Source organism: Pygoscelis adeliae, unplaced genomic scaffold (genome assembly GCF_000699105.1).
Source record: "Pygoscelis adeliae isolate BGI_AS28 unplaced genomic scaffold, ASM69910v1 Scaffold10, whole genome shotgun sequence".
In the NCBI taxonomy this organism is placed as follows: domain Eukaryota; kingdom Metazoa; phylum Chordata; class Aves; order Sphenisciformes; family Spheniscidae; genus Pygoscelis; species Pygoscelis adeliae.
The window spans coordinates 7,394,724-7,420,942 of record NW_008824053.1 but is presented as its reverse complement, the minus strand read 5'-3'; the positions used below and the strand labels follow the sequence as shown (position 1 = coordinate 7,420,942).

Genomic DNA, 26,219 nt, shown 5'->3' with positions numbered 1-26,219 from the left:
AAGCCACCACTGTATTATGATTTGCACTCTGTGCTCTTTCATTCTATGAAGAAGCACTGTCCCTTCCGATGAAGTAACTTTGGTTTTGCTTTCTTTCTTATTTGGATATTTTCCTAATTGAACCTAAATGTCTGTTGTGGTTAAGTCGAAACCAGGACAATGTCATATAACCAGGGAACACGCTGGTTTTGGAGGAAAACCAAAGTATTAATTTAAAATATTTAGCCCAAAGTGGAGTCAGTTGTTTTTGTTTTGGTTTTTTTTCCTCTAGGGAATGTGCTGGTGATTTAAAATGCAGACAGGCTTCCTTAAAGAGGTACTAAAATGATTCTAGTTACTCTAGTATTTATAATTCTGGTCTTCTACTGTACAACACAGAATCTGATAGCAGAGTGTAACTACTACTACAGTAAAGAATTTTTATCTACAAGACTTCAGTTTTGGTGAGCATTTTACTACTGTCTATTCTCTCACTTCCTCCCATTGGCCCATATCAAGAATTAGCTCTAAGCGTGACCCCCAGATCTCTCGGGTTTAATTATCATCTGTTATGTGAGGCACTGTTGACTGAGGACACATAATGCTTAATTTGTCCTGAGCAGCGGTTTTCAAACATTAATGTGCCTCTTCTGGGGCAGTTCCTTAATAGAACTAAGTGGCTAAGCCAGGGAAGGATAGACCAAACCTGCAGATTCTAGAAAAAGTAGAGCTCATCAGCCTGAAGCTTTCTGTAGCCAAGATCTCCTCCACAGCAGCTGCTTACCTGCAGGAGCCTTTACTGTTTCTGTGGGAGAGACAGGTCTCCAGCATCATTGTTCTGATGGGAGATCGGCCAGAATTCAAGGAGGTAGCTTCTCCTTCAACCCTGTCAGATATTGAGCAAAATGTCCAAGTTCTTCGTGTGTTTCTTCTAAGTCAGGAACTTCATCTTACTCGTTTTGATGAATAACCGTTAATGCTCATTATTAATCAACAGTATATTTTGTTGTAAATTAAGTGGACCAAAACCTTTGTCTGCTGTTAGCTTTTTTCAGAGAGAAGGAGTTACTGAGGTCATATGCTAAATTTCTTCAAAATTTAACCTTGGATTTTAATTTAAATAGGTCCATACACTTACCTGTTTTTTCTAGACTTCATTTGTCCAAAACCAGGAGCATCTTACTTGGTCTTGGCAGACAACTATTTTATGCAAGTGTAACAAGAACCACTTACACAGGTCTTAGGGTATTTTCTTTTTTGGTGAAAAGTAACAGGGTTTGTACAAAACTTGTGATTGTATGTCAAACTATCTTAAACAGTGCTATGAAGTAATTATGGAGGGTTATTTGAGTAGCTTATGATCTGCAAGGGCATGGACCAAACAGATTTCTACAAGTACTTTCAGAAGATTTCTTATACTTAATGTGAAAGCAACTATTTCAAAGACGGATCTTCACTAGAATTTGTTTTATTATGGAGCTGTTGTGTAATCTTTATTCACATTCTGAAAACCTCTATCTTGCAATGTGACAATCCAGACCGTAAGCACCAGCGAGCACATCATCTTGAAGGAAGCTGTAAGAAAAGCAAGGAGGAAGGAGCTGTGTTAGAAAGGAGAGGAATCCAGTTCTCTTTGGCAAGTTGGACAGTTTTGTGGAAAATTTGACTTGTAATGAAAGAGTTCTCTGTCCCCTTCTTCTCAACACTAGATTTTGGACTATGACTACAAGCTATTTGACTTCAAAATATCTGGATATGTGTTGATAGAAATGAGGAAACTTGATCTGCTGCCATGTTATGTGTACATGGAAAATCACATCTTTGATGATGAATTTGTCAAATTTTGACAAGAAAACTGCTGAGAATAGTGAGAGTTTTTAGCTTGCATATGAAAAATCAGATGCTGAATACAAGGAGGGTTTGACATTTTTTCCTTTTGTTTTTTCTTCTCTACACTCTTAGTTATTTTTTTATTCCTTTTGTATCATCATGGATAAAGAATCAGTGGTGCTATTGGACCATGCAAGCCTTAATTTATGCTTCCCGATGAGAGATGAAGGTATTAGATGTCTGCTGCAATTAAGCTTGTGTACAGTAGATGCCAGTAGAGGTCTACTGAGTGAAAATAGAAATATGACCAGCATTTCCATAGCAACAACTTCCTCTTGGCAGTCCTATTTATAGAAGTGCTGCAGTCCCAGCCTTAGTACTGCTCTCAGAGGGGCTCTCTAGAAAGGGTTAACCTTTTTAGAAAAAAAAAAAAGTGCATGTAAATGTACGCAAAGACTGCATGGATTTGCTTCCTTGTGTTTTATTAAACAATGAAGTTATTGGTTGTGTTTATTTCGTTTATATACATTTTGAAAAATCTTTCTTTCAAAATGGAAAGCCATTAAATCTGTAAGATACCAGCAAATACTGCTCTTCCTTCCGTGTTTTTAAAAAGAAATGCAAGCTAGTGTCATAGTGCTGGACGTATAGTGAAAATCAAAATACATCTGCTTTTTCAAGGACCCTTTTTCTGCCTCTATTTCTACCCATAATTCTTTCTGAAATATGCATGCCTGGAAAGACTCAAAATGGATTGTTTTTAATTACATAATTTCTGATGAAAATGTTCTTTTATTTTTTTAGTTATGAAACGGCTATCTGTGTACTTCATTTTACGTCCTTTTTCTCAATGTTTATATAACAACTAGAAAAATATCATACATAATTCCTTAGGCTTATAGCACAGAATGCTCTAGGTTCGTTAGTATATATATATATATTTTTTAACAAATTTTAGAGTTATTAAATGCTTATAAACTTTTGTATTTTATAATTCAAAATTAGACAAATTATTTTCTTTTTCTTAAATGTGTTGACTGCATCTTTCAACGTACAAATATTTTATTGGTCAATAAGAGACCTGCTAAATTCAGCAAGATCCTCAAGCTCTTAAAAATGGAGGAACCCTCACTAACACTTTGTATCAAATCATTGCTCACTCCTTTTGTAATAAAGTTGGACTTTCATTGTTGAAATAACTGATGCATAAAGGAAAAGATGTGCTTTATCAAGCCATCAGTTTTTAAAGCAAATAAATAAACTGTCTTTAACCTCTAGAAAAAAGTTCTTTATTATTCATTTTTAAGGTTTCTTTAAGTTATTTTTCCATAGATTACAAACAAAATAAATATGCAGAAAATGACACTGTGTGTCTTTTTTACTTGTGGGTGAAGACTAGTGCTGAAAAGGAGAAATGCTAATTTTAAATATTGAAAATAAGAAGATAGAAAAGAATATTTTTTATTTAGCCCTTGAAGAGAAGTAGAACATGCGTAAACAGGCAGATTGAGAGTCAGCTTCGTAGGTAACCAGGAAAATATTAGGTTTCAAGATTTGGAATTAAGACCTAAATTTTAGTTAACTGTAGGTGATCTGAAATCTATTTTGCATCATGGATCCATTTTTCAAGGTCCTGTCAAGGAATACAATTAATTGTCTTAAAAACTCCTGTATGTCTTTGATTGCAAGAAATTCATGGTTAACCTTCATTAAACATTAGAGAAGACACTCCCAGCTTTGACATAGTGTGAGAGAATTTCAGATCTGTGTATGAAACTAAGTAGTATGGCATTAGATCCTAGAAGTAAAATAAATATATTTCAAAGATATATAGCTGTCCTGTAGTTTTTAATGTTTTTCTATTTTGTACTTCTTTAAAATTCAGAAATTTCCTGGTAACTTTACTTGGGAAACATTTTAAATATTTTAAAATTATAATGTATGCCTTTTTCTGTATTCAGTTAAAGCAGGACTGTACAAATCATGCCGTTACTCAACCATCTAGGTTTTTCGAGGAAAGGAGAGTGCTCTCTTTCTTAATCCTTGATTTTAAAGGCTTGACTGGTAGGGTAGGATTGCTTCTTAGAAATTGAGAAATGATATTTTAGCAGAAATTATTAAAAAGAAATTGTCCGCGTAGCTACCTTATTCCTGATTCTTTTTCAGCAAGAAGCTAAAAGAGTCTGTGGCTGGGTTATAGTGTTGTGTGTTGTTACCTGTGGTTGAGAGATACACACTGGGCATCAGCTGCTGGGAAATGCACACAACGTTTTGGGTTGGCCATCAGGAAAAGTATAAATGTTTTTGTTGCCTTCATGACATTAGAGGACCACAGTGTTAGCCCTTTTCTGTGGCTATCATCGTTATGTTGTTTTTGATAAATTTGTGGGAGAGTACCTTAAAAATTTTTACTGAAATATTATTTATCAAAATACTATAACTTACACATGTAATGTTCACATTCATAGCTGAATCTCGTACCCACCTTTTTAGGTGTTCTAATGTGTTTTAAAATATTGTCAAGATTTAGTGGCTAGAATTTAGTGAAAATAAAATTTCTGCCTCAAAGAAATTCTTAACATCTCAGTGTTGACTTTGGCTGCAAGGACAAGTTGGAGCTTCGTTATCTCTTGTAGAACAGAAATTTTAGAAACCGGTTAGAAACACTGAAGCAACTCTCTTAGATTTTTCTGTGTAACACTTTCCTTAAATTGTATGCCTAGCCGGTTTGAACTGAGTGTTTGGGAGTGCTTTGGAAGAGATGGAGCTCTGCAGGCAAAGGGAACCACTGCGCCGGCATTGAGCCCCTGCGCCAATGTTGCTTGGTCAGGCACTGGGGTTATGAGCTCCCTGGCGTACACCGGGTAGCACCATACACTGTGTAGCCTGGGCAGCTTGGGTTTATTTTGCAATAAATATGAACAAAGAGTGGATTTTCAACACTTCCCTGGCTGTAGAAACTAATAGGAGACCTGGATGGCAACTGACTAGTCTTAATTAATGTCTTCGAACATTACTTGTTTTAGATACCTGACCATTTTTTTGTAACAGAAAGGTTTCCTAGGCCACAGAGACTGTCTGTAGAGTAAAAGTTATTCAGTGAAAGTTAAATGAACCTAATCAGGCTTGATATTATATGGGTCGTACCTGTGCACAGTTTGACACACGCCTGATGAGACTTGCATTGAGTGGGTAGAACATCTGGATGTTCATGGTCTGGCTGGAGCACAGCCAGCTCTTGCTCTTTTGGGAGGGCGTACGAGCTTAACCACAAGCACTGCACAGCTTTAGGTCAAACCTGGCTCAGGTTCTTCCAGCTTGCAGCATGAGTAAGATGACCTCAAGTCTGTTTGCCCATGTCTGTATAAGCATTTAATTGTATTTAAAGATTTACAAACTGTTCTAAGGAAAAGCAGTGCTAGCAAGTGGAAATTCTAAGACAAGCTTTGATAAAGCAGCACCATCCATTGCTGATTACTGAGCTTTTGGGCATAAGATACTATGTCGGAGCTTGCGGACTCTGTGCTTCGTATGTAACATACAAAATACTTGGTGTGGATAAATTAATGTTGCATTGATTCGGAAGATTAGTATGTCAATAAGATGAAGGATTAGGTAAAAGGAAATAGGAGATTGCACCTTTAAAAATCAATGTCTTCATTTGAAGACATTGATGTCCACGTGGCATGTGGGCTTCACAGCAAGTCGGTGTGGTAGTATTTTGTATTGTCATTGGGCAATGCCAGTCAACGCCAAAAATTTCCGAGATTAGGAGAGTGTATTACTATCTGTGTATAAATATGACCACTACTTTCTTTTCATGTTTTGCATGTGGAGAGGAACTTCTATAACAGAGTTCACTGGCAGTAGTTTGTAAAATCCTGGCAAATCCAAGTTTTCCCTTAGGATATCTTTTAATAATCCCTTTTTGATAACCTGTTTTCACTTAAACCAGTTCATTTCTGTGGTCTCAGAGGGTGGATATTTCTGCTTCCTATTTTTGGCACCTAATTCAAGTGTCCAGGTTAGTCACTTGGGTGCATTCAGAGCTCTGAATTTTGGTGGGCAGAGTTGATCTCTGGCAGTTCCCACATCTCTCCGTTGACTCTGGAGGGTTGGCAGACTCTAAATTACATAATGTGAATTTTGTAAATTACCCTCTCTGAGATCAGGGAAACAAAATGGTTTAGTTGAAGACTTGTGTGAAAGATAATACAACAGTAGCGTGAAGGCTCAGAACCATGGGAGAGGAGAGAGACAAGATGAGCACACCATCATACCAGGTGGCTTTGTTTACTGGAGAAAACAGCCAAGGTCAGAGAAAATAATAGTCTCTTGGAAGGATTCCCTGGATGCCCAGGGACTTGCGGTGAGCTACAGAGGAGCACAGCTGTACAATTCCAGAGGGGCTATTCCAGCCCCGGGAGGAAAGTTCACCAGGCAGGGAAATAAGCATCTTGTTGTTAAGTATTCTTACACTGCTCTGTGGAAGGTGGCATAGCATTATTCCATCGTAAAGTGTTTGGTTATATATGGCACATAATATATCCCCTCTGCCTATTTGTGACCACTGATAAGGCAAATGGATCCCCGTGGTCTTCACTAGCTCTTGTTTCTGGCAGCAGAGCCTTGAACCGATGGGTTGCCATGGAAGTCAGCACTGATCCTGTGGCAAAGCAGGTAAAAGGCTGGAAGGTGTAAGGTGGAAAAGGACCTGTAATGGGATCCAGGGAAGGTTGCAGCGCCTGACCCTGGCTGGGGAGAGCAGCCTGGTCACCAACAACATAGCAGGTGCTCATCCAGATTGGCAAACCAGTGTGCAAAACATAAGTGTTTAGAAATTTGGTTTCAAATTTTGAACAGGTGCTGGAGAAAGAAATTACGTTTCCGGAGTATATCTGGAGCCTGAAAGCAAAGGGCATTTCTGTGCTTTGTGTAGAGTCTAGAAATTTAAACTCTTGCATTGACTGAGGCCAGTTACAGCAACTGTGGAAGTGCCCGTTAGGAGGAATGTAGCCAAATCTGTAAAGCCTGTCCCTTGGCATTTTTATTGTTTTATCGTTATCATAGGTGGTTTGTCATCATGGGTTTTTTTTCTGAAGCGCAGAGCTGTTATGAAATAGTTATGTAATGTCCAAGGATGGATATCTGCTGACATTTGAAAACTATTCAGTGAGAAGTATGGTGGTGAAAAATGAGAGCTACGTCTTTAACATGTGTTGACTGTAAGACAGGAGACAGATTGTGGAAAAGTTATTTCAATCTTTCTTAAGAATAGCCTAAATTCTTAAGAAGCCACATCTTATATGTGCAGAGGATATACTGGGAAACCTGCCTAATGTGTGTGTTTCCATTTTCACAAAAATGAATGTTTAGTATTACCCATTGTAAGCGTGCAAAATTACATAATTTGCAAATTAATATAATTTAATGTTAAATACAGCTTTCAATTTATTTCCCCTATGTTCTGTGCATTAAGAATCATGCTTTCTAGACTTACTCTACAGTTGAAAATACTTGAATTTCTTGTGAATGAAAAAACTTCCTTACGCAATTCCAGGAGGCTTGCATGCAAAGCTTTTACATAAGCAATGTCGGGAGCTGGTGACCGTGACTTTGTGACTCTCCTTCCAGCTGCCTTTGGGGCTGGGAGAGTGAGCGCGCTGCTAGATAAGGATCTGCCAACGCTGGTCGTTCTGGTACTTTATTACTGAAAAAGTTAAATGCATTTCGCTCATTCTTTGGGAGTAAGTAAAACCCAGTTAGGATAAGTACAATGCAGTCGTGTTTCTATGTATGTTAGAATTCAACTTCTTCAGTCTGGTTTTTCTCAAAGGAGGAAAAGGATACCCTTCCCCCCCTCCCCCGCAATAATAAAATAATAGTTTCTTAGTAGTTTTTGCAAGTAACCTCCTCCTTGCTTATAAAGTTGTTTAGCTGAAAACGTGAGATTACTAATGATTAGATTACAGCTGTTTGTGTGCTATGATGATGGTAGTACTCCATCTTAATAACAGGGGAAAAACTGCAAAATAGTCACTTTTCTTTTTTCGCGCATGGTTGTGGTAAATTAAAAAAATATATCTGCCTTCTGATCTTTACTTCTGAACAAGTTGTTTATAGTAGTTTGACATAAAATGTATATTTAAATATAAAATACGTGATGCATTAAAAAGCCGTGAAAACACGCTAGAGCAATTATTGCGTATTTCTTTATAAAAAACACTTTTCGATTGACATGAGAAGAGACTTTCAGCAGTATAAACCAGTACATTATAGAGCTTTTCTTAACAGGAAGTAGAAGAGAGTAGTGGTTAGAAAACACTGCATACAGGAAGCTTGACACATGCATAGCTCTTAGTGGCTCTGGGTTGTCCAGCTCCCTTCAGATATTTTCTCTTTTGCTTTTGTAAAAGTCGCCGGTGTGTATAGATGGCAGCTCAGAAGGAGGTACCTTGTAACCAGTGCACAGGGACAGCCACAGCGCTGCAGAGACTGGAAGGCTTTGCTAATCGCCTTTTCCATAGGCATTCAAAGAGTGGTGCGCATGAACAGAGAGCGGCTCCGGAAAATGAGAGCCAGCATTGCTCAGAACTTGCAGTCCTATGGGACAAATCAAGTAAGTCGGGGGTTTGTTTGTTGTATAGATACTCGCTCTTCAGTTTGCCTGGCAAGGGAAGAACTCGCATATTTGTAATCGAATACGAACGCTGAGCTGTGCCGGGGGCAGTTTTACAATCCGTTGCCTAAAGGTATTAATTTGAAGAACAGCATATTGCATCAGGCAGGGGAAGGTGGGGGCTGGTTCGTGGACTGGTGGCTGGCAGGAGAATTTATCCCTCGTCCCTTCTTTTCTCTTAAAGCACAGTTGACTTGTTTTGGCAAGCCCCCACCCCAATTTTTACTTCTAAATTACTTCCTTTATTTTCAAATTAAATCAGCTAGTTCAGCAGAAATGGAAAACTCATTAAACGTTGTAATGTTTGAACTTTGGGATAGGCAGACATTGCTGCACAGCTTAAACTTCTAATTATAGGGCTTTTTATCATTCATTTTATTTTAACGGTTATATACATCAGAACGCTCTATACAGTGGTAAACAATATAAAATCGTGTTTGGTTTTAACTATTATGTATTTAGCGTTGGAATCCTGACTATCATTAGCTTTAATTTCGTAATTAGTGAACAGTTTACAGTATTACTTGTATGGATTAAAACTTTTCATGATTGCATTTTGGGTAATAAAAGTGAGAGATTTCAAAAAGTATCACAATCTAAGTAAATTGACATTTGATTTTCATTTTTTTCTTTTAAAGCCATGCATTATTTTGCAAAGCAAATATTGTCTCTGTGGTTAAATACTCATTTTAAAATGTTACAATATGGTAATTGATGATAATTTTGTTCCAGATTTCAGATTCATTGATGGATTTGAGATGGCACAATTATTTCAGTTGAAAATAGGCCTTATTGGAAGTGCTTAGCATCACAGTGTTACCATGAAGAAAATCAATGTTTATACATCTCCCTGCTTGCAATTTAAAATATGATATGAGTAGGGAGTGAATCTGTTCTCAGAGGATAAGCAGTAAATACGGAAACAAAAAGGTGTTAATGCATTGACCTAAAATAGATTAAATCTAGGTCTCCTAAATGGGAAAGGATCATCTAGTTTCGTTGGGAAGATAAATGATAAGTGCAGAAGTTCCGAGCTTCCACTTCTCCAAAATATTTTCAGCTTGGTAAAAATAGAGGCATACGTGTGTTTATGTAGAAGCTCTTTTTTATGTAAATAGCCATTTGAAAAAATAACACTGAAGCATTTTTGTTTATATAACATGAAGAGAAAAATGGTATTGACCTACTGACACTTACAAATTGTGACCTGTTTGTGTACAAGTCTCTGCTATTTTTTTCCCCCCCTCTATTTAAGGCAGGCTTCCTCCTATGACACGCTTGATGAGGAAATGGACTGTTGTGTCTCTTGATGATAAACATGGTGAAAATGGCTGTTCCGCGAAGGCTGTTTTAAGTCATAATTAAGCACAGTGGTTGCATGCAGTTTTTCTGAGCCAAAGTTACTGAGCTGGTAGCTGAATGGTGATTGATGATGTAGCTTTGGTTTCGGGGTGAAATTCTGAAGCTTTATCCTGAACCTTTACTCTCAATTTATAGATTCTTTTTAAAAAATAATAAATGAAAATACTCTAGGTACACATGGACTAAGTCTACGTTTCAAGATTCTCATTTCACTACCACTGTAGCTGAAGGAGTGATAGAGAAGATAAGGAGGACAGTGGAGGGACTATTTCTGTCTACTACTGACTCCTAATTATATCTTCAGAAAAATACATCATCTGTGAAAATTCTTTGTGAAAAATGAAAGAGAACCAGTTTTGTTTGTTTTTTTGTTTGTTTTAGCTGAGAATTCATTGTCATAGAATTGCACAGGTCACTGAATTCAGGTCGTAGATTAATTTCACAGAAAGTTTAATAGTGTTTTAGAAACACACTGGTGTTTGCCTTGTAAGGATATTTGAGTATTCTCAACTATTTTGCCCGTATCACTGCAACTTATGAAATGTTGCTGTAAGGTTTCAGGTGAAGCGACATAGCAGACACTTAGTGTGAATTACTCTTGAAATTCAAGGTAAAAGCAGTCTTTTTAATTCCTGAAAAAAGTTTGGAAGTGACTTCTCAGAATTTTTCTTGTTTTAGGTTTGAGGTAGAATTCATTTGAAAAGAAAGTTAATATATTTATACCTTGTGCTGTAACGAAATACTGTAACAGGTCTTTTATCATGTATGTCCTTTTACAAGCAGTTACTGCTGAAGCTATGGGTTTGCTGAAGGGGAAGGAGCTGCCCCTTGTTGGGTGGACTCTGTATTGTCAGTCGTCAAGTGGTGTGGGTTTGAGTAGTTTGCCATGTGGTCTATGGCCTTCGGGGTTTTTCAGTGGTGAATTTTGAAATTTAACATCTTTGCTTCATTACTCTGATATGTAAACGGTACAATTTTTCAAAAGTGCCTTGGTTTCTGGCTTGATGCATGAAACAAATGAATGTGTTTTGTAAAATCCTCAGAATCCAGTAGGGCTGAGGTGGCTCAGGACACCGCAAGCCTTGGAATCTGTTTTAAAAAGCTGACTGAGTGCATGTGTGATTGTACAGCCTGAACCGGTAACGTGGTCAGTTGTGCTGCCCAGCCAAAGGATGAAAGGGGTGTGATGGTAGTCATCAGGACGATGTATTTCATTCTTAGTTTAGACCACTTGCAACTATATGGAACCTACGTTTTGATTTTTGTTTTGTTTTCATAATTGCTTGTTGCTCTTTGCAGGATTGAAATGGGAAAGGAAAGGAGAATGAGGCTGCTTGGTTTTGAATGTAGAGACAGTAAGATCAGTGTGACTCTTATTCTTGAACTAGTACAAATATTTTCCAAATCTATGCATAATAAGAGAACACATTAACAACTTGGATAACTGAAATGGTCAGGAGAGTCAGCACAACTGCATCTTTCTGTCATCTTCACAGTCTCTAAATTGCAAATGGATGGGCGATGAGTAGTCAGAGGAATATTATTTGGTCTCTAACTGATTCAAAATAGTATCAATATACTTTCAAATACCGTGGAATGTCTTACAGAGATTTAGCTGAATAATCACTAGATACATATATGTTTTTATGTGGAGGAAAAAATACATGTGAAATATGAAATAATGTACAGACTACATTGTGTGAATTGATTAAAGCTTTAGAATAACTACTAGTTGGGTACAAGTCAACAGATAATTCTGGTCTAAGGTTGCCATGGAAACAACCAGTGCTTGATATAATTGAGAACATCTTAAAACCTCCTGGTGTTTGCATGCTTTTTTCCCCCTGCCATTTTGAGTTGCTTTAGACATGAATAGGTAGCATTGGTCAGAACAGAAGTAGTTAATGAGCAAAACCAAATATCCGTGTCCTGAATATTGATTTTTGGTTTACTACTGGTGTCTTGTGCTTCATAGTTTTTTGCATCACAAGGAGCTCATAAGGAAGAGCAGCTCTCTGGATTCTGTGTGCTCTCTCTTTCCAGTTAGTGTGTAAGTGTGTTTAGAGATCGAAGCACTGATTCTGTAGAGATTAACATACTTCATCAACTGTTGGATTAATATTAGGAGCAATATGTTTCTGAAAACTAGCTTTTCAGCATGAATGGTAAGTCTTTTCTATTACCTTTGACACTATTTTTTTGTTCCGTCTTCACAATCAGGAAAAATCTACCAGGTTTCCCTTTCTTGTCTGCATAGCTGCATCGACTACTGATCTCTTTGTTTTTGTAATCGACTCACGGTGGGTTTCTGTTAAAAATTACTAGCCTTAAAGATTTGCAGGTTTTATTAAACATTTTGCTTTGCATAACTGGTATTTAGTATTTGAAATTCTATTTTAAAGCTTTCTTTTGGAAATAACTGTTCCACATCATTAAATAAGGCACAGAATTGGATTTGGAAAATTTTATAATTGAATGTAGTATATGTCAGTTCACTTAATTTTCTGTGCCATTCATAATAAATTATTTTATCTGAATTGATACAAATAGAGAGGCCTTCTGAAATTATTATAATGATCACCTAAAAATTCTGAACTGGCTTTTGTTGTTTTTCATCTGAATCAGCTTATTCTTCTATGGTTTTTATTCTTTTGAAATGATGGGATAGCAGAATAGTTCAGGTCATTCATGGAAGTAGGGGAGGGGAGTCTCATTTGAAATGAGATATTATAATAGATCTAATAAACTTATCAGGCAGGTATTTGCTTTCCAAAACCACTGTGACTACTTATTATAATGTACTTTGAATTTAATGGAATTATGAAGTACTTTATTCTTACTTGGAATATTTTGAAAGTTGTATCTAATTATATAAACTCTGTACATTTATTTCCTTAGAAACAGATATCCTTTGAAAATTGTTTGCAAAAAGCCCAAATACATTAGTTTCTGAAATGATGCCTTTTTTGTTTCAAGCAGGTAGTCTGGAGCTTTGGAAAATGACTTAAGAGGGTTAGAGATTGCTTGAAAAGAAAAAACAGTTAATCACGGATACGGGGTTTGTGTGTGTGTGTGGTTTTGCTTTATCCTGCAAATTTAAAGGACCATTTTTACGGATGTTTCACTTTTGTACATGGCATGAGATAAAGAGTGGGAGGAGTCATCCCACTGCCTTATCTAATATCAGCTTATATATACACACTTATCTCATATAAATGTGTTGAGGTCATCTTCCCTGAAATGGAAAGTGTGGCTGTCATTTCCTCGGTGTACAAAGTACAATATACAAGTGTCAAAACTGGTACAGATATAGGACAAGGTTTCCGAACTTTGTACGTACGTTATGGAGGTTTATCTTACAGCATCATGGCTGTTCAAGCAAGCCTGAATGCGGGCCGTCCCTGGAAGAGGTGGCCCAGCCTCCCTTGTGTGCTGCCCGCAGCCCTGCGGGGATGCTGGCAGGCGGGAGCCCGGTGGGGAGCTGGTGTGGCCTCGCTTGTTCACGCCAGCCTGTGCTCGTGCCACAGGGACGCGGTGGCAGCGCGACCTCCCCGCCAACAGCTGCCCCTGCTCAGCCCCTCTGGAAAGCGAGGGTGAAACTACAGCCTTGCTGCGCTCCCTCGGCGTCAGGCGGCCGCCTTCATCTACTGATGGGGAGGTCTCTCGTTGGGTCAGAAAATCTCTGCTTTTCACCAGTTACCAGGCTGGGTTTTCCATCACCTTTTCCTCTGTTTCTCTTACAGTTAGATTGTAGCTTCCACAGGAATTCAGGTTTGTGGAAATCAGCTCTATGAATTTTGAATTTTGCTGCTTGGGTGGTTTATTGTTTTTGGTATTCTGTTATGATTGAGTCATTTTGAGGGAATATATTTCTTACAAACTAGGTGAAAAAGAGGTTGCAGGTGTTTTGTTTTGTTGGTTGTTTTGGGGTTTTTGGGGGGTGGGGGTGGTTGTTTTGTTTTCTTTTCTTTTCCCTGGGGCTTTATTCTGCAATTTGCATCTGTAGATTTCATTCATCTTGACATCTAGGCTCCCGGTTCCATTAAAAATAGAAATAAATAGCTGCAACTTTTACCAAGTGTCAGTCAAAAGGATCTATAAATCAGAAGTCTAATTTTGACAAGGGAAAGGTGACTATTTCCTCCTCCATCAAGTGAGGATTAGATTAAGTCTTCGCTGTAAACATTTCCTCATTTAAACCACTTCTGCTTTTCAGTGTACCTTTGTGGCTGTCTTCACTGCAGCAGTGTTACATTACACCCTGTCAGTGGGTAAAATCAGATGCTCTCCTTGTGAAAGACTGCCAGGATGCAAGTGAAGCCTCGATGAAAAAGTGATATATTTTCTTCAATTGCAAGTACAATTGGCTTACTTTTTTTTTTCAGGAGAGGTCCAGTTATATGACTCTTTTTCTGGAAAGAAGGACAAACTGTTTTTCTGTTTCTTTGGTTTAGGGTTTTTGTTTTGAACAGCAGAACATTCTTGAACAGATAAAACTGGAAGGCCAAGTAACTTCAGTAGCCCCAGCTCCCAGTTCTGAAAGGTGCTACTCTGCTAGATCATCAGTTTCACTAGGAATAGGCTTAATACTCCCAAGTATCACCAAGTACATGGTTGGGCTAGTACTTTCAAATACTGCAAATAGAGGTCATTGCTGATACAGAAATTCACACTCGTAAGATAATAGTTACCAAATGTGTGTGGAGACAGATGGAGCAGTAAGAGGAAAGAGTATGAGCAATGCTGATAGACTCTGCTGAATTATTGCCCAGCTTTGTGTGCACTGGAGAATAGGAGTGTTTCAGGAGTGAGGGCAAAGGGAGGTAGTATAAATGTCTTAGTTATGTGTGTGGGGAACATCTTTTAAGGGCAAGGGACAACAAGTAGCAACTAATTATTCTCGCTGCTGAAAAGACTATAGAAGATGGAAAGATGCCATGGAATGTCCAGGTGCCAGAGCTATACATCTTCCTATATGCGTCTCATGGGACTAACGGTTTCTTCCTTTCAAAAATTCCCCAATGTTACCCGTTACACTCTGACAGCGGACTAGGATAATTTCTTAGGTGTTGACCTGGGTTCATGTTTTGTTCTGATTCTTGTATGAAATATTTTAAAAAAGAAAAGGCAACACAAGAGCTGCTGCGCCGACGTAGTTCGTAAAATGCATCCATACAGTGAACAGTTCCCTCAGGGTGCTTGGTTTGGAGTATAAGCAAAAAATGAGTTTAATAAAACTGGGGTTTCTTCCAAAGGAAAGGGTATTTGGTATGTTGTAATCTTGCATCTCTTGAATTGTGACTTACTCTAGTCCCTGTTGTTACATTTCTTACATATATTTTGTTACCAGAAAGATTTTCTTCTTTCCTTGGTTTTTAGTTTACATCTCAAATTTTTTATATAATTATTTGTTGCTGCTTCCTCTAAGAGTTGCTGCTGGTACTGCTGTTGCAGGCCACAGTTCGCAACACAAGTTTCCCAGCTTTAATTACTGAGGTTCTTAGGGGCAGTTTTGTAACTAGAATAGTTACAATAGTTTTTGGTGTTTTCCTTTATCCATTCTAGTTGCTGACAGATACTTCAGTCCATTAAGAATTCATGTGGTTTAGGTTTTTTCATTTAAATTTTTTGCAGGGTTTGCAACTCAATTCTGTGCAAGTTTTATGCCTGCCTTTTATCCAAATAAGCACTGACTTTAACCAGTTTCTCTCTAAAGGCCCATTCTTTATCAGAATGGATAATAAACACTCTTACCTACTTTTTGCCTGCCCTAATCCTGAGGCAAACAAAAACTTGTTGTTCCCTCAATGTGTTGAATTGTGAAATGTGTTTATTTACATAAGACTTCCTTATTCAGGAAGTCAGTCTCTCTGCTATTTAAAGTTATAAATGTACTTCTCCTGCTTGGCTAGTTACTGCAGGCAACCCTTTCCTGTAAATACTGACAGTGTGTTCTGCGGGAGATATGTCAGTATAGCGATGTGTCAGAATCTCAAATCTTGCAAAGAGATGAAGATCTCTTTTGCTGGTTTACCCTGACAGCTGTGAAGATGTCTTGCTGATCCCAGCTCACGTATATCGGAATTTGTGTAGTTTTGTTAATGCGAGAGCTGGGACAAAGTAGCTTTGTGGGAAGCGGACGTGGACATGAGTGCAGTTAAACCAAGATTGGCGTATCTACTGTTATTTTGGTGCCTTGTATGAAATACTTGAAAAAAGAAAAAGCAACACAGGAGCTGCTCTTTTCAAGTAACTTGTAAAATGCATCTATACAGTGAACAGCCCCTGCAGTTGTTTAGTTTGGAGTATAAGGAAGAAATTAGTTTAGTAAAACTTGGGTTACTTCTAAAGAAAAGGGTACTTGTGCTTGAGTGTATCTTTTATTATGAGAGGCATCGCCTGCTTACAGGGAATTTATTAGTCAATATGCAGATCAGATCAACTACCTGCAGATGTATGCTTACTATTTCTAATAATCTAACCATAAAACATACTCTCAGTGATAGCTGCCCAGTAATATGTTATCCTCTACAAAGAGGGAAGGTGAGGCAGTAATATGGAGAGGCAGGTGGGTGTTAGCCAGTGTCTTAACAGTGCAGAGGGGTGGATAGCTTAACTAGAGGAAAACTGCAGCAGGTGCCGTAAACATTTTGCTTGGTATGTGGTTTTGACTGTAAGAGGAAAACCTGATTATTTTGTATATTTGTATTTAACTACTGGAATTTGCTAAAAACCTTTACTCAAGAATGTGATACATTTACAAGGTATTTTATAGTAGTGCCCTAGAAAATTTTGTTCTTGGAACTCATTCTTAAAATGTATTCTTTTTTTTTTTTTCCCCCACATGGTAACCATGGAAATATATGCACTGCAGAAACAAGAGGTGTTTGAATTTTCACAATTTTCACACAGTCTTCAGTTTTCTTTGTAAAGTAATACCTGTTATATTTCACACAGGAAGGCGGTCTTTTGCACTGTAGGTCCTGTGGTAGTTGCAACATTTTGGATTAGTTGCTGGATAAAGTTCAGCTACAACTGTAGAGGGTGGTACTGCACAGGTGAAGCTTAATTCCTAATTGCTTGCAAAGCACATCAACGTATGATAGTTGAGGATTTTACTTGTTAAGATTTCTTCACATAACCTTTTCTGTATGAGCTAATTTTATATGTAGGGAATGTTAAGTACTGCATTTGAAAGTAATTGTATTAAACTTATAATTTATTAATTTGAAATTTTAAGTTAGTAGAATTAACTTATCTAATACAATAATTGAAAATTAATAACTAAAAACTAGAATTATTTCTCAGAAGCCTAGTCCAATGCCATACTTTCATGGTCACGGTACACTAGCACAAACTGGCACTCCTTCAGAAAAGGAGCAGTTCTCCTGCCCCACATATTTGCCCATTTCCACCCCACCTCTCCCTTCCCTCAGCCCAGGAGAAGCATTCATGTGATGGAAAGAACTGGGAGCTGCTGTGGATTAAAATTAGCTTCCCTTGTCCTCCCCTGCCTTCTGTCCATTCCTTTTTAATCTGGCCTAATTCCCTGACCTGGCTTGGCAGTCAGCCACAAGGATGCTTTTGCTCTTTCAAGGAAGGTCATGATAGAGAGAGGCAGTGACTGTGGAAGGACAGGACTGGGGTTTTTTGTATTTGTACCAGCCCATACTGAACACTGAACTGCAGCCTAACAAACCAAACTGTTATTTCTTGGACTTTTAAACCTCAAAGCATGTGGATTGTTGCAAGAGAGGAAGCAGATTTATGAATGTGTCGTCTCCGGCAGTCTGGAATAATTCCCTTCAATGAACACTTCAAGGGCAGGAGGAAGGTATGAGAGAGACTCCTTTCCTTAGGCCAAAGCTTAGTTTTAACGTATTCCAGAACTAACTGGATGCCAGTTCTAACTGGTCATTTTGGAGAACTGGAACAAAAAAATCAACTCTAATCAATCAGCAAAAGGTTGCTAGTAATGCTTTAATTTGAAAGGAAAGCTTGGGCAAGAAAGAGAGGTGCCACCCTGGAGGACCAAAAGGCCCAAAGGGACGGAACAGCTCTCACCCACCAGGAATCTGTGAGAGACTTTAGGCTATGTCACGTGCTTGGATGTTCAGATGAAGCTATTCTGCTTGTCTGCATTGAGGAAGTCTTAGCATATAATCAATAATTTAGGATTTGAATAATAAATCCCAGCTTGGTTCATAGGTTTTGGTTGTTTGTTTCAGGTTTTTTGGCAGAGAGGAAGAGAGGCTTTTGGTGTAACTGGAAAATGTAGCATTTATCTGTGTGTGTCTTGAGGAAGGAGTCACATTTTTTAATGAAGTACGTTAATTTATAAGTTTAGATGAGCATTGGGTCGGGATTCTCTTTTAGATTAAGAAAGCAGAGGGTTTATGTCACCTAGGGGTTTTTTTGGTGGAAAATGATAGAATTGGGACATATATGCATGTACAACTCTGCTGAGCAGAGCTAGTACAAGACTTGATTGTGTTTGTGACTGAATAAATTTACTGATTTACATTCTACGTTTGGGGTTTTTTAAACAAAATTTCAGGGATTCACTTTTTAGGTGATTTGGTGTTAGTTGGGTTTGGTCCCGTCTTCCCAGAGCGGTCTCTGTTACGTTGTACTTTTGGCATTAGCAGGGTTCACTGCCTCTGTATGGACCAGTACTTTATGATTTAAGAAAAAGAATAAGGGGGAAAGACTGAAAATTGGATTTGGAAATAAAATTGATTTTGTTATCTCTAATAAAAATAGAAGAAGGGAGAGGAAAGTCAGTCTGACTGTGGCAGTTGTGTGCAGTAGAGTATCTACTGCTCAAAATTCAACAAAGATAGGTATTATCTCTGATAGCTGAAAACCTGGCCCCTGTTTTGGTTTGTCTAAATCTGTCACATCTCTTATGCAGGCTGTTGCTGTCTAGCCAGCCAAGTAAAGAGGTAAAAATTAAGTAAGACTTCAGCTTTGTTTAATTTACAGCTTAAAGTTGTAGCCTGTAGCACTGAAAATTAAGAAAAAAAAAAAAGAAGAAAAGATGGGCTCTTTGTAGAGCTCTTAACTGTTGCAAATTTGCTTTTATAAGACTGACAAAATACTGTCTAGCTCAAGACTTCAAAATCGCAGACAGGATTAAAATAAGATTTTGCCTGCATTCCAAATTTTGAGTTGTAATGGGTGAGAACAATTTGTATTTTACAATTGCTGCACATTGTAAATTAATTCCTGAATGTGCTCCCCCAAAAATCAGATTCTAGTGCTGTCTTCTAGTCTTTAGGCACTGCAGCTGTAATTGCTCTTAATTTACTGTTTATCCTGTTCCTCTCCGTTTTTCTCCATGGTTTTTCTATGGCCTTCTCTTCTCCGCTTCTTACCAGTCCTTCCCAGTATTCCACAGAAGTGTTTACAGTGTGCAATTAGATTAATTAATAGCACTTCCATTTTAATAGCAAACTTGTATACAGTTAATAATTCTTATGTGACCCTTCATTTACTAAGAACTTTAGGTTTTGTATTCCGGCAAGTAAGCTCTTTCAGAACTGCTCCATATGGTTTGCGGGGTTTTTTTAACTGAAGGTTCTTATACATTGCAGCTGGGCTTGAGTTTGCTCTGCATCACCAGTTTTTAACATAATTAATGTTTAAACAGAAATATAAGATCAAAACCTTGCTCTCAAAGTAAAAAAATGGGATAAATGAGATACTAAATTGATGCAGAGTTTATTAATCTAGCCTTTGCGACTTTGCATCTCTTAGAGCAGAAACAAGACAAAACTCTCGCTGGTCGGTTTTCCACAAGGGAGCCAGTAAGTGTGTCTCACCGCAATGTTAAGGCAAGACTGACTTGCCCTGTACCAGGCTTATATCATATTGGACTTTTTTCCCCCGCTGTTTTCATATTGTGAGAAACAAAGTGTTTTGTTCTTGTTGACAGTCTGTTTCAATGATACTGCTTTAGTTTGTGTTTTGAAGAGTTTCCCAGCTATTAAAAGGTTAACTGGTGCTCACGCTACTTCCTTTGAGTGTATTAACACTTAGTTGTGTCTATTTTCAAAGACTTGCCAGGGTAGAAAAATCTTGCTGTAAGCCTTGTGATATTTTTCCTGCTAATCGAAAGAGAAATTTGAAGATATTTAAGACAACAGGTTAATGGTGTAAGAGTGGGACTTAGAACCTGAATCGTACGCTTCTCACTTGCTTCTGAGGTGTGGTACCATAACCACAGGATTCGCTGAGGCATCTATATACATCTTGATAATGTTTAAGGCTATAAATAATTGTTTTTATAAGAAAGAAATAGACACATATATTTACCAGAATCTCTTCATACATATTTATTTCTGCATTAAATGAAATTTGGAGTTTTAATTAAATAGCCCATTTAATTCCAGACTTCAAGTGATTATATTACAGTTTTGGAACAGAAATTGAATTGTATTTTGATAAAGGGCATTTTAAATACCAAGCAGAGATTGGCATTTAGCACAGCAGATGGGGGTTTGTAGTGGTGCCCAATGTTTAGTCTTAATCAGTTTAGTTCTCGCTTTCTTGCCATGAATCCTATCCAAATACTTTTTTTCGGTTGTTGGTTTTTTTTTTTTTCATCCCCCAAAAAAATTCTGGCTTGCTGGCTCTTGTGGGAGATGTGCTTGAGAATAACAAATACAGTGCACGTGGGAGGTGGGAGAAAGGCAAAGTAATTCATGGTAACTCTTCAGGACTGCTCCATCTGTGACCCCTTTCCCTCTGCTGTCATTGCACCCCTGCAGCTGAGAGGTCCTAAACCTTTTAATTTTTTGTCAGGAGCTTTCCTCTGATTCACTCGCTCTTAAACTGTGTTTTAGGCCAGAGCACTCTTTGTAGTACTCATATACCATTTGTTAACAATTTTTTTTATAAACTTGCTGACTTTTCATACAAAAGTTAATCGATAAAACAAACAAATGATGTACGTTGTGTGAATATACTGTTAGATAACAAGTCTGCTGTTTGGGGGTGGGTTCAGGGTTTTTTTTGGGGTTTTTGTGTGGTAGGGTTTTTTCATTTGTTTCTTGGTTGTTTTTTGGGGGTTTGTGTTGTGGTTTTTTTTTTTTTTAAATATCTCCTTGTATGTCAGTATTACCTAGGAACTTCTGGATCTTGAGATCCACTTCCCTTAGAAATCTCTTCTAGCAGGCTTTCCTGCTTATCACCACGTTGCCTTGGTTCCGAGTACAGATCTCTGCAGGCCCAGTCTCATGCCACCTGGGATACGCAAGGGGATAGCTTATGTCTTGTCCAGCTGTGGGTGCACCTGTAGCATTTCTTCTGACCAGGGTTTGAACTGAAGCGGGCAGAAGTTATAAAACTGCTTCAAGTCTTTCAGTTGTAACTCCTTGGCCACCACCCCATTTCTTACTACCTTTTTCTGAATCTCCCCAGATTTCCTACTATATGCTTTGGGTGTCTGCGTTGCATAAAACTTGCTTCTCCTGCCAACGATAGCTCTTGCTGGTCATGAAGAGCTAGGTTTGCACTGTGTGTTTGTGCTTACCTAAGCTCTGGACCACTGGTGTCTCCTCTCCAGTTCCAGCTGGTGTCCTTCCTGATACGTCCAGTTGTTTTGACCACTTCTGTGGCCCTCATGGTGCCAGTGCTGTTACGCGAGCTTTGCCCTCTCCTTCCAGCACCTTCTTTTCTTGAGCAATAGCTTTTCCTCCTTTAGTTTCAGCTCCTTCGCTCCAACTTCTGCTGTATCAGTGAAACCAGTCTGAACAGGGTCTGCTCGCTGGTCTTTGCATATGCTCCTTGCATCCTCATCTTTGCCATATACGAGTGATCCTTGCTCTTCAGTGCTTATGGGAACCTGTATATCAACATCTCTTTCCTGGGTTCTTTTCTTGACAGTCTTACAAAATTAAATCATACTGGTATGGTGACCATACAGGATTCCCATATGCATTCCAGTTTGCACACAGCAACTTCAGCTGTGCAGTTTAGACTTTTCAAGGGGTTTTGTTGCTGCTGTTGGGTAACGGGACTGAAATTTGATTGTGAATTTTTTTTGGAGGCTGCTTGCCATTTCTGTGCTATCCACCAAATGCCATGCAATTCACACATGCTGTCTTTTGGAACAAAGTGCTAAGTAGTGGGAAGATCACCCGATTACAGGTTTTATTGTGATCCAGCATGCTGCGACAAAGATAGATACACTTTTGTTAGCAGCAGTTCCTTGGATGTGTGTGTCTTGGAATAGATTAGTTATTAAAGATGCCAACTTGATCTCCTGAAGTTTTGTAAGCTGTGTTTATTTCTGTGATGCATCATCTTTTTTTTCATACTGAATTTAGCTGCTTTTGGGTTTTTTTTTCTCTTTTCTTTGCTCAAACATTCTGTGATTTAGCATGAGTCATTCTGTCTGTGTGGGAAAGGTCTGGTTTATTACAGGGTCCGTTCTTGAGTGGGGAGGGGAAAGGGTGGAATGTATTTGTGTTTTCTATGTGTTTGTTGTGGAAATGCATAAAACTTTTTTTTTTCTTCTCTTTCTTTCCTCTCTTCATCATCTCATCTGTGTGGGTGAATGTTCCTGCAAACCCTTGGGGAACCTATAGACACTTTTGGTATGCTCATTCCTTCATTAGTGCCCAAAGTCACAGATGCTAGGAACAGTTTAATGACTAGAAAAGCAAACAAGAGTCACATCATAACAATGTAAAGTGGCTAAAAATGTGCACTTGAGGAAAACTTCTAAGTCATCACCTAATAAACCTATTTGTTTGCATCATCACAATAATACCAATGGCCACTGCTGTCCAGTTGGCATGAATTTTGATTCTGTGCTTGAAAAGTAGAAATTAAATGTGTTCTCCTGTAGCAAGAGCTAATGTTTTGTGATCAAGATGTAATTTTTAAAAGTACCTATCCTGTTTCAAATTCTAAGTCCTGTTTTTGAAGTGACTGAAGTGTATGCACTTCAGTTGCCTAAATGCTATTTGAAATCACCTGCTGAATTGTGTTGTGGTGTAGGAGCCCAGGTGACCTCTGAAAATGAGAACCGGGCACAATTTGACCCACTTTCTCATTAGGAAGAAAATGTAATTCTAATAAAACACACCACAGAATATGAAATCATTTTTAAAAGATAGCGATTTTAAGATAAATGAGTGCCATTAGGTAGCGTTACTTTGAAAATACATGTTCAATGCTGCTCTCCAAGAAAAGAGAGCAGAAGTACAGTAGAATAAGGTAGAATTTTTGTTGAAGGAGAGCTTGTGGCTTATTGATATTCTAGAAATGAGAGATTTTTCTCATGCTTCCACAATTTGAATATTTCCAGCTGGATCACATTTTTTTCATAAACAGCATTCTTTATTCCATAAGTAGAACAGAGACAAAGATGATTACATGTAAATGTCACTGTATATTTTTATAAATACTGAATAATTATATTTCAGTGCAAAATACGTGGAAACTTAAAATATTTATTTATATGAACAATGGAGATAGCATGAGAGATATTTAAGACATATGTACTGTAATAACATGAAAAAAAATGAGACCAGTTACTTCATGTTTTGGTTGTGCTATATAGTGTTAAAGTTAATGTTCGTTTCTAAGCTACAGCCGCTGAAGTTTGAAGGCTCAGCTTTTTGGTAATCATAATGATCATCTTAGGTTTTTTCTTGTCATTAAGAGAAAATAATGTTCATGCTGCTTTGACATAAATTGATGTTTAAAAAACTTTATCAGTAGTCATCACTTCATCAAGTCATCTCTGTTCTTCTGATGGAAGAAGGATCATCAGGCATGAATTTGGACATCGTTAGCTTCCCTTTTTTGTGTTGAGAAATTATTTAACACCACAGGAAATCCTGTCCTTTTCTCAAATTAGGATCATTAAAAGTCATTACATGAGTAACCCCCATAATTTAAAAACAGTGGAAATATTTTCCCCACACGGGATAAATACATCAAATGTTTTACTGATTACCCACTACAATATTTTTATCTTTTGGTGAGTTTTAATGCCAATTTAAAATAGTTCCTTTGATATAAACTATGTTTTTCTTACTTAACCGTAAGTTTAGGGTAATAAATATGCTCCTCCTCTCTGATACTGCTTGTTTCTCTTAAAATAATATTACTGAGTGGGTATCATGCTTTAAACACTTTTCTGACCTTGAGGTCTGCCAGAACTTCTGACAATTTTTCTGAAATTTCCATTATATTGATGCTGCTCTGTCAGAGCCAGTGACGGCGGGAGCCATAAACCTCCCCTGAGTATTTTGTGATAGTTGAGTCCCATAGCACACTTGGGGGGGGAAACAAAAAAATTCACAACCAGTCTTCTCCAGGGCTGCCATTGTTTTTACTGCTGCTGTAACTGTACTGGTAATAGAAGAGTGATAAGAGAATTTTTGAAAAGTTCTCTGTGTAGACACTAATATTCTCTGAAAAGAAAAGTACAGAAAAGTTCTGATTTATCAGATGATTGTTTACAACCCCTTATAAACCTAATTTTCTATGACCATCAGAAGGTAAAATACAGTTGCTAAAACATATATTTCTAGATATTGTCCAGAATAATCTCGGCACATTGCTGAGTATTTTTAGAAATTGCTTGTGGTGGAACATCGCAGTACAGAAAATCCACTGTTATTAACGTTATATTATGTGAAATGATTCAGATAACACAAAAACAGTATGATATTTTCTTCTTGATTCTGTGACTCTTTCAGAACCACAGCAATGTCTGAAACACCTCCTGTTTATGACTGTGCATTAAGTAATCTGCATTGATCGGGCTGATAATTGATATTCCAAAAATAGAACAGCTGAAAGATGATCTGAACAAAATATGTTGGTGCACATTTTAAACGGTCATCCAGAATTTTGCTATTATACATTCCTTCAATTTCAATGGAAAATCAATATTAAAAATATATATTCTCTGACTGCGGGCATGCCTAATGTGCCGTGTCATCATAGCCCTGTGCTTTGTCTTTGCTTGCAGTAATGCTGTCCATTTGGTACTTGAGCTTGCAAACAGCCTTTAAATAAAGGTGATGAGGGGAAAAAGCAATGAGATTGATGTTACACTCAATCAGTTGAAAGAAAGTATAACTTTTATTTAACAAAAATAGATTTAAAAGACTATTTTTGTGGAATGACTATTTATAAATATGTCAGGTGTTTGTGTTTTTTTCCCCAGTCGAATTAAGAACGTCTTACATCACCTTAAAGCCTGCTTGCATATACAGTATTGTGAGTTATTAGAGCTGATGTAGTTCAAGTCATTTGTGTAGAATGATGTAGTTACTCCAGAAAGCTTAGAGATCACCTGGAGATATTGCAGAAGTTCTAGAGGCATTGGTGCTTGCTTTCATACATGGTAAAAATAGCATATTACAAGCTGAAGAAAGAAGTTGATAATGTAGTTTACATATTTTGTTAACAAAACATCTCCATTGCATCCATGATGAATTACATTAATTAAAATGTACTTTTTTGTGTGTGTTTTCAGTGAAAGAGTTCCTAGCCAAAGCCAAAGAAGACTTTTTAAGAAAATGGGAAAGCCCCCCTCAGGTATCAGTTATTTAAGCATTCAGTAATTTTCTCTATTGAATTTTTTGGATAATGTTATCAGTCTGTAATGAGCAGCGCAGAAAACAGAAATAAGTTTAATGCAATTTTAAAAGGAGTTTCCATTTTTAATGTCAGTTTTGTCATTGAAGTTCACCAGCAAAGACTCTCGGTTCTTCTCCAGATTTGAGCTGATGAAATGCCCATACTGAACAACAGCTTTCTCTTACTGAGAATGATGTTCACCATCAACATGACAAGACTCAAAATCTATTGGCATGTTTTAACTGGCTTTTTATAACACTAAGTGTTGGCACATCTGTAATTTACCCTGTTAATAATTTCCCCCATGGTATTAAGGGGAATTAAGGGTATTAAGACTACTGCATGGAGCTTGGGGGCAGGTTAAGGAGCTTGTTAGAGAGAAATCTTAAAACTGGAACTTGGGGGTTTGGGTTTTTGGGGAAGGATCATTGTTGTTTTTAAAGCAGCATTTGAAATGCTGTGGTAATGAATATCTGTGAAAATTTACTCAGTGATATGCTGTCCAGACAACTCTCATGTAGAACTGTCTCTAGAGCTTGGGGGTTTTTGCATGTTCTAATATTCTTGTTTGTGAAGCATGAGGGGGTTATTTATCTGCACGTTAAATTCATGATCTGTTTACTGCTAAATGTTTCTTACTAAGCATGTGTCATAGAGGTCTTTTCCAATCTTAATGATTCTATGATTCTAAGATCATTGAGTCCAACCATCAACCCAACACCACCATGCCCACTAAACCATGTCCCTAAGCGCCTCATCT

The 26,219-nt window shown here is 37.7% G+C and overlaps 1 protein-coding gene across 1 annotated transcript in view; it reads left to right on the top strand.

Annotated features, from left to right (window-relative positions):
- Positions 1–13,238: 13,238 nt before the first annotated feature.
- Positions 13,239–26,219, top strand: part of PRKACB (protein kinase, cAMP-dependent, catalytic, beta) — a 31,259-nt gene continuing 18,278 nt past the window's right edge. Inside the window, exons 1-2 of the mRNA XM_009333898.1 lie at positions 13,239–13,515; positions 25,356–25,417. Coding sequence (XP_009332173.1) covers positions 13,239–13,515; positions 25,356–25,417 — 339 coding nt within the window. The remainder of the gene's footprint in view (positions 13,516–25,355; positions 25,418–26,219) is intronic.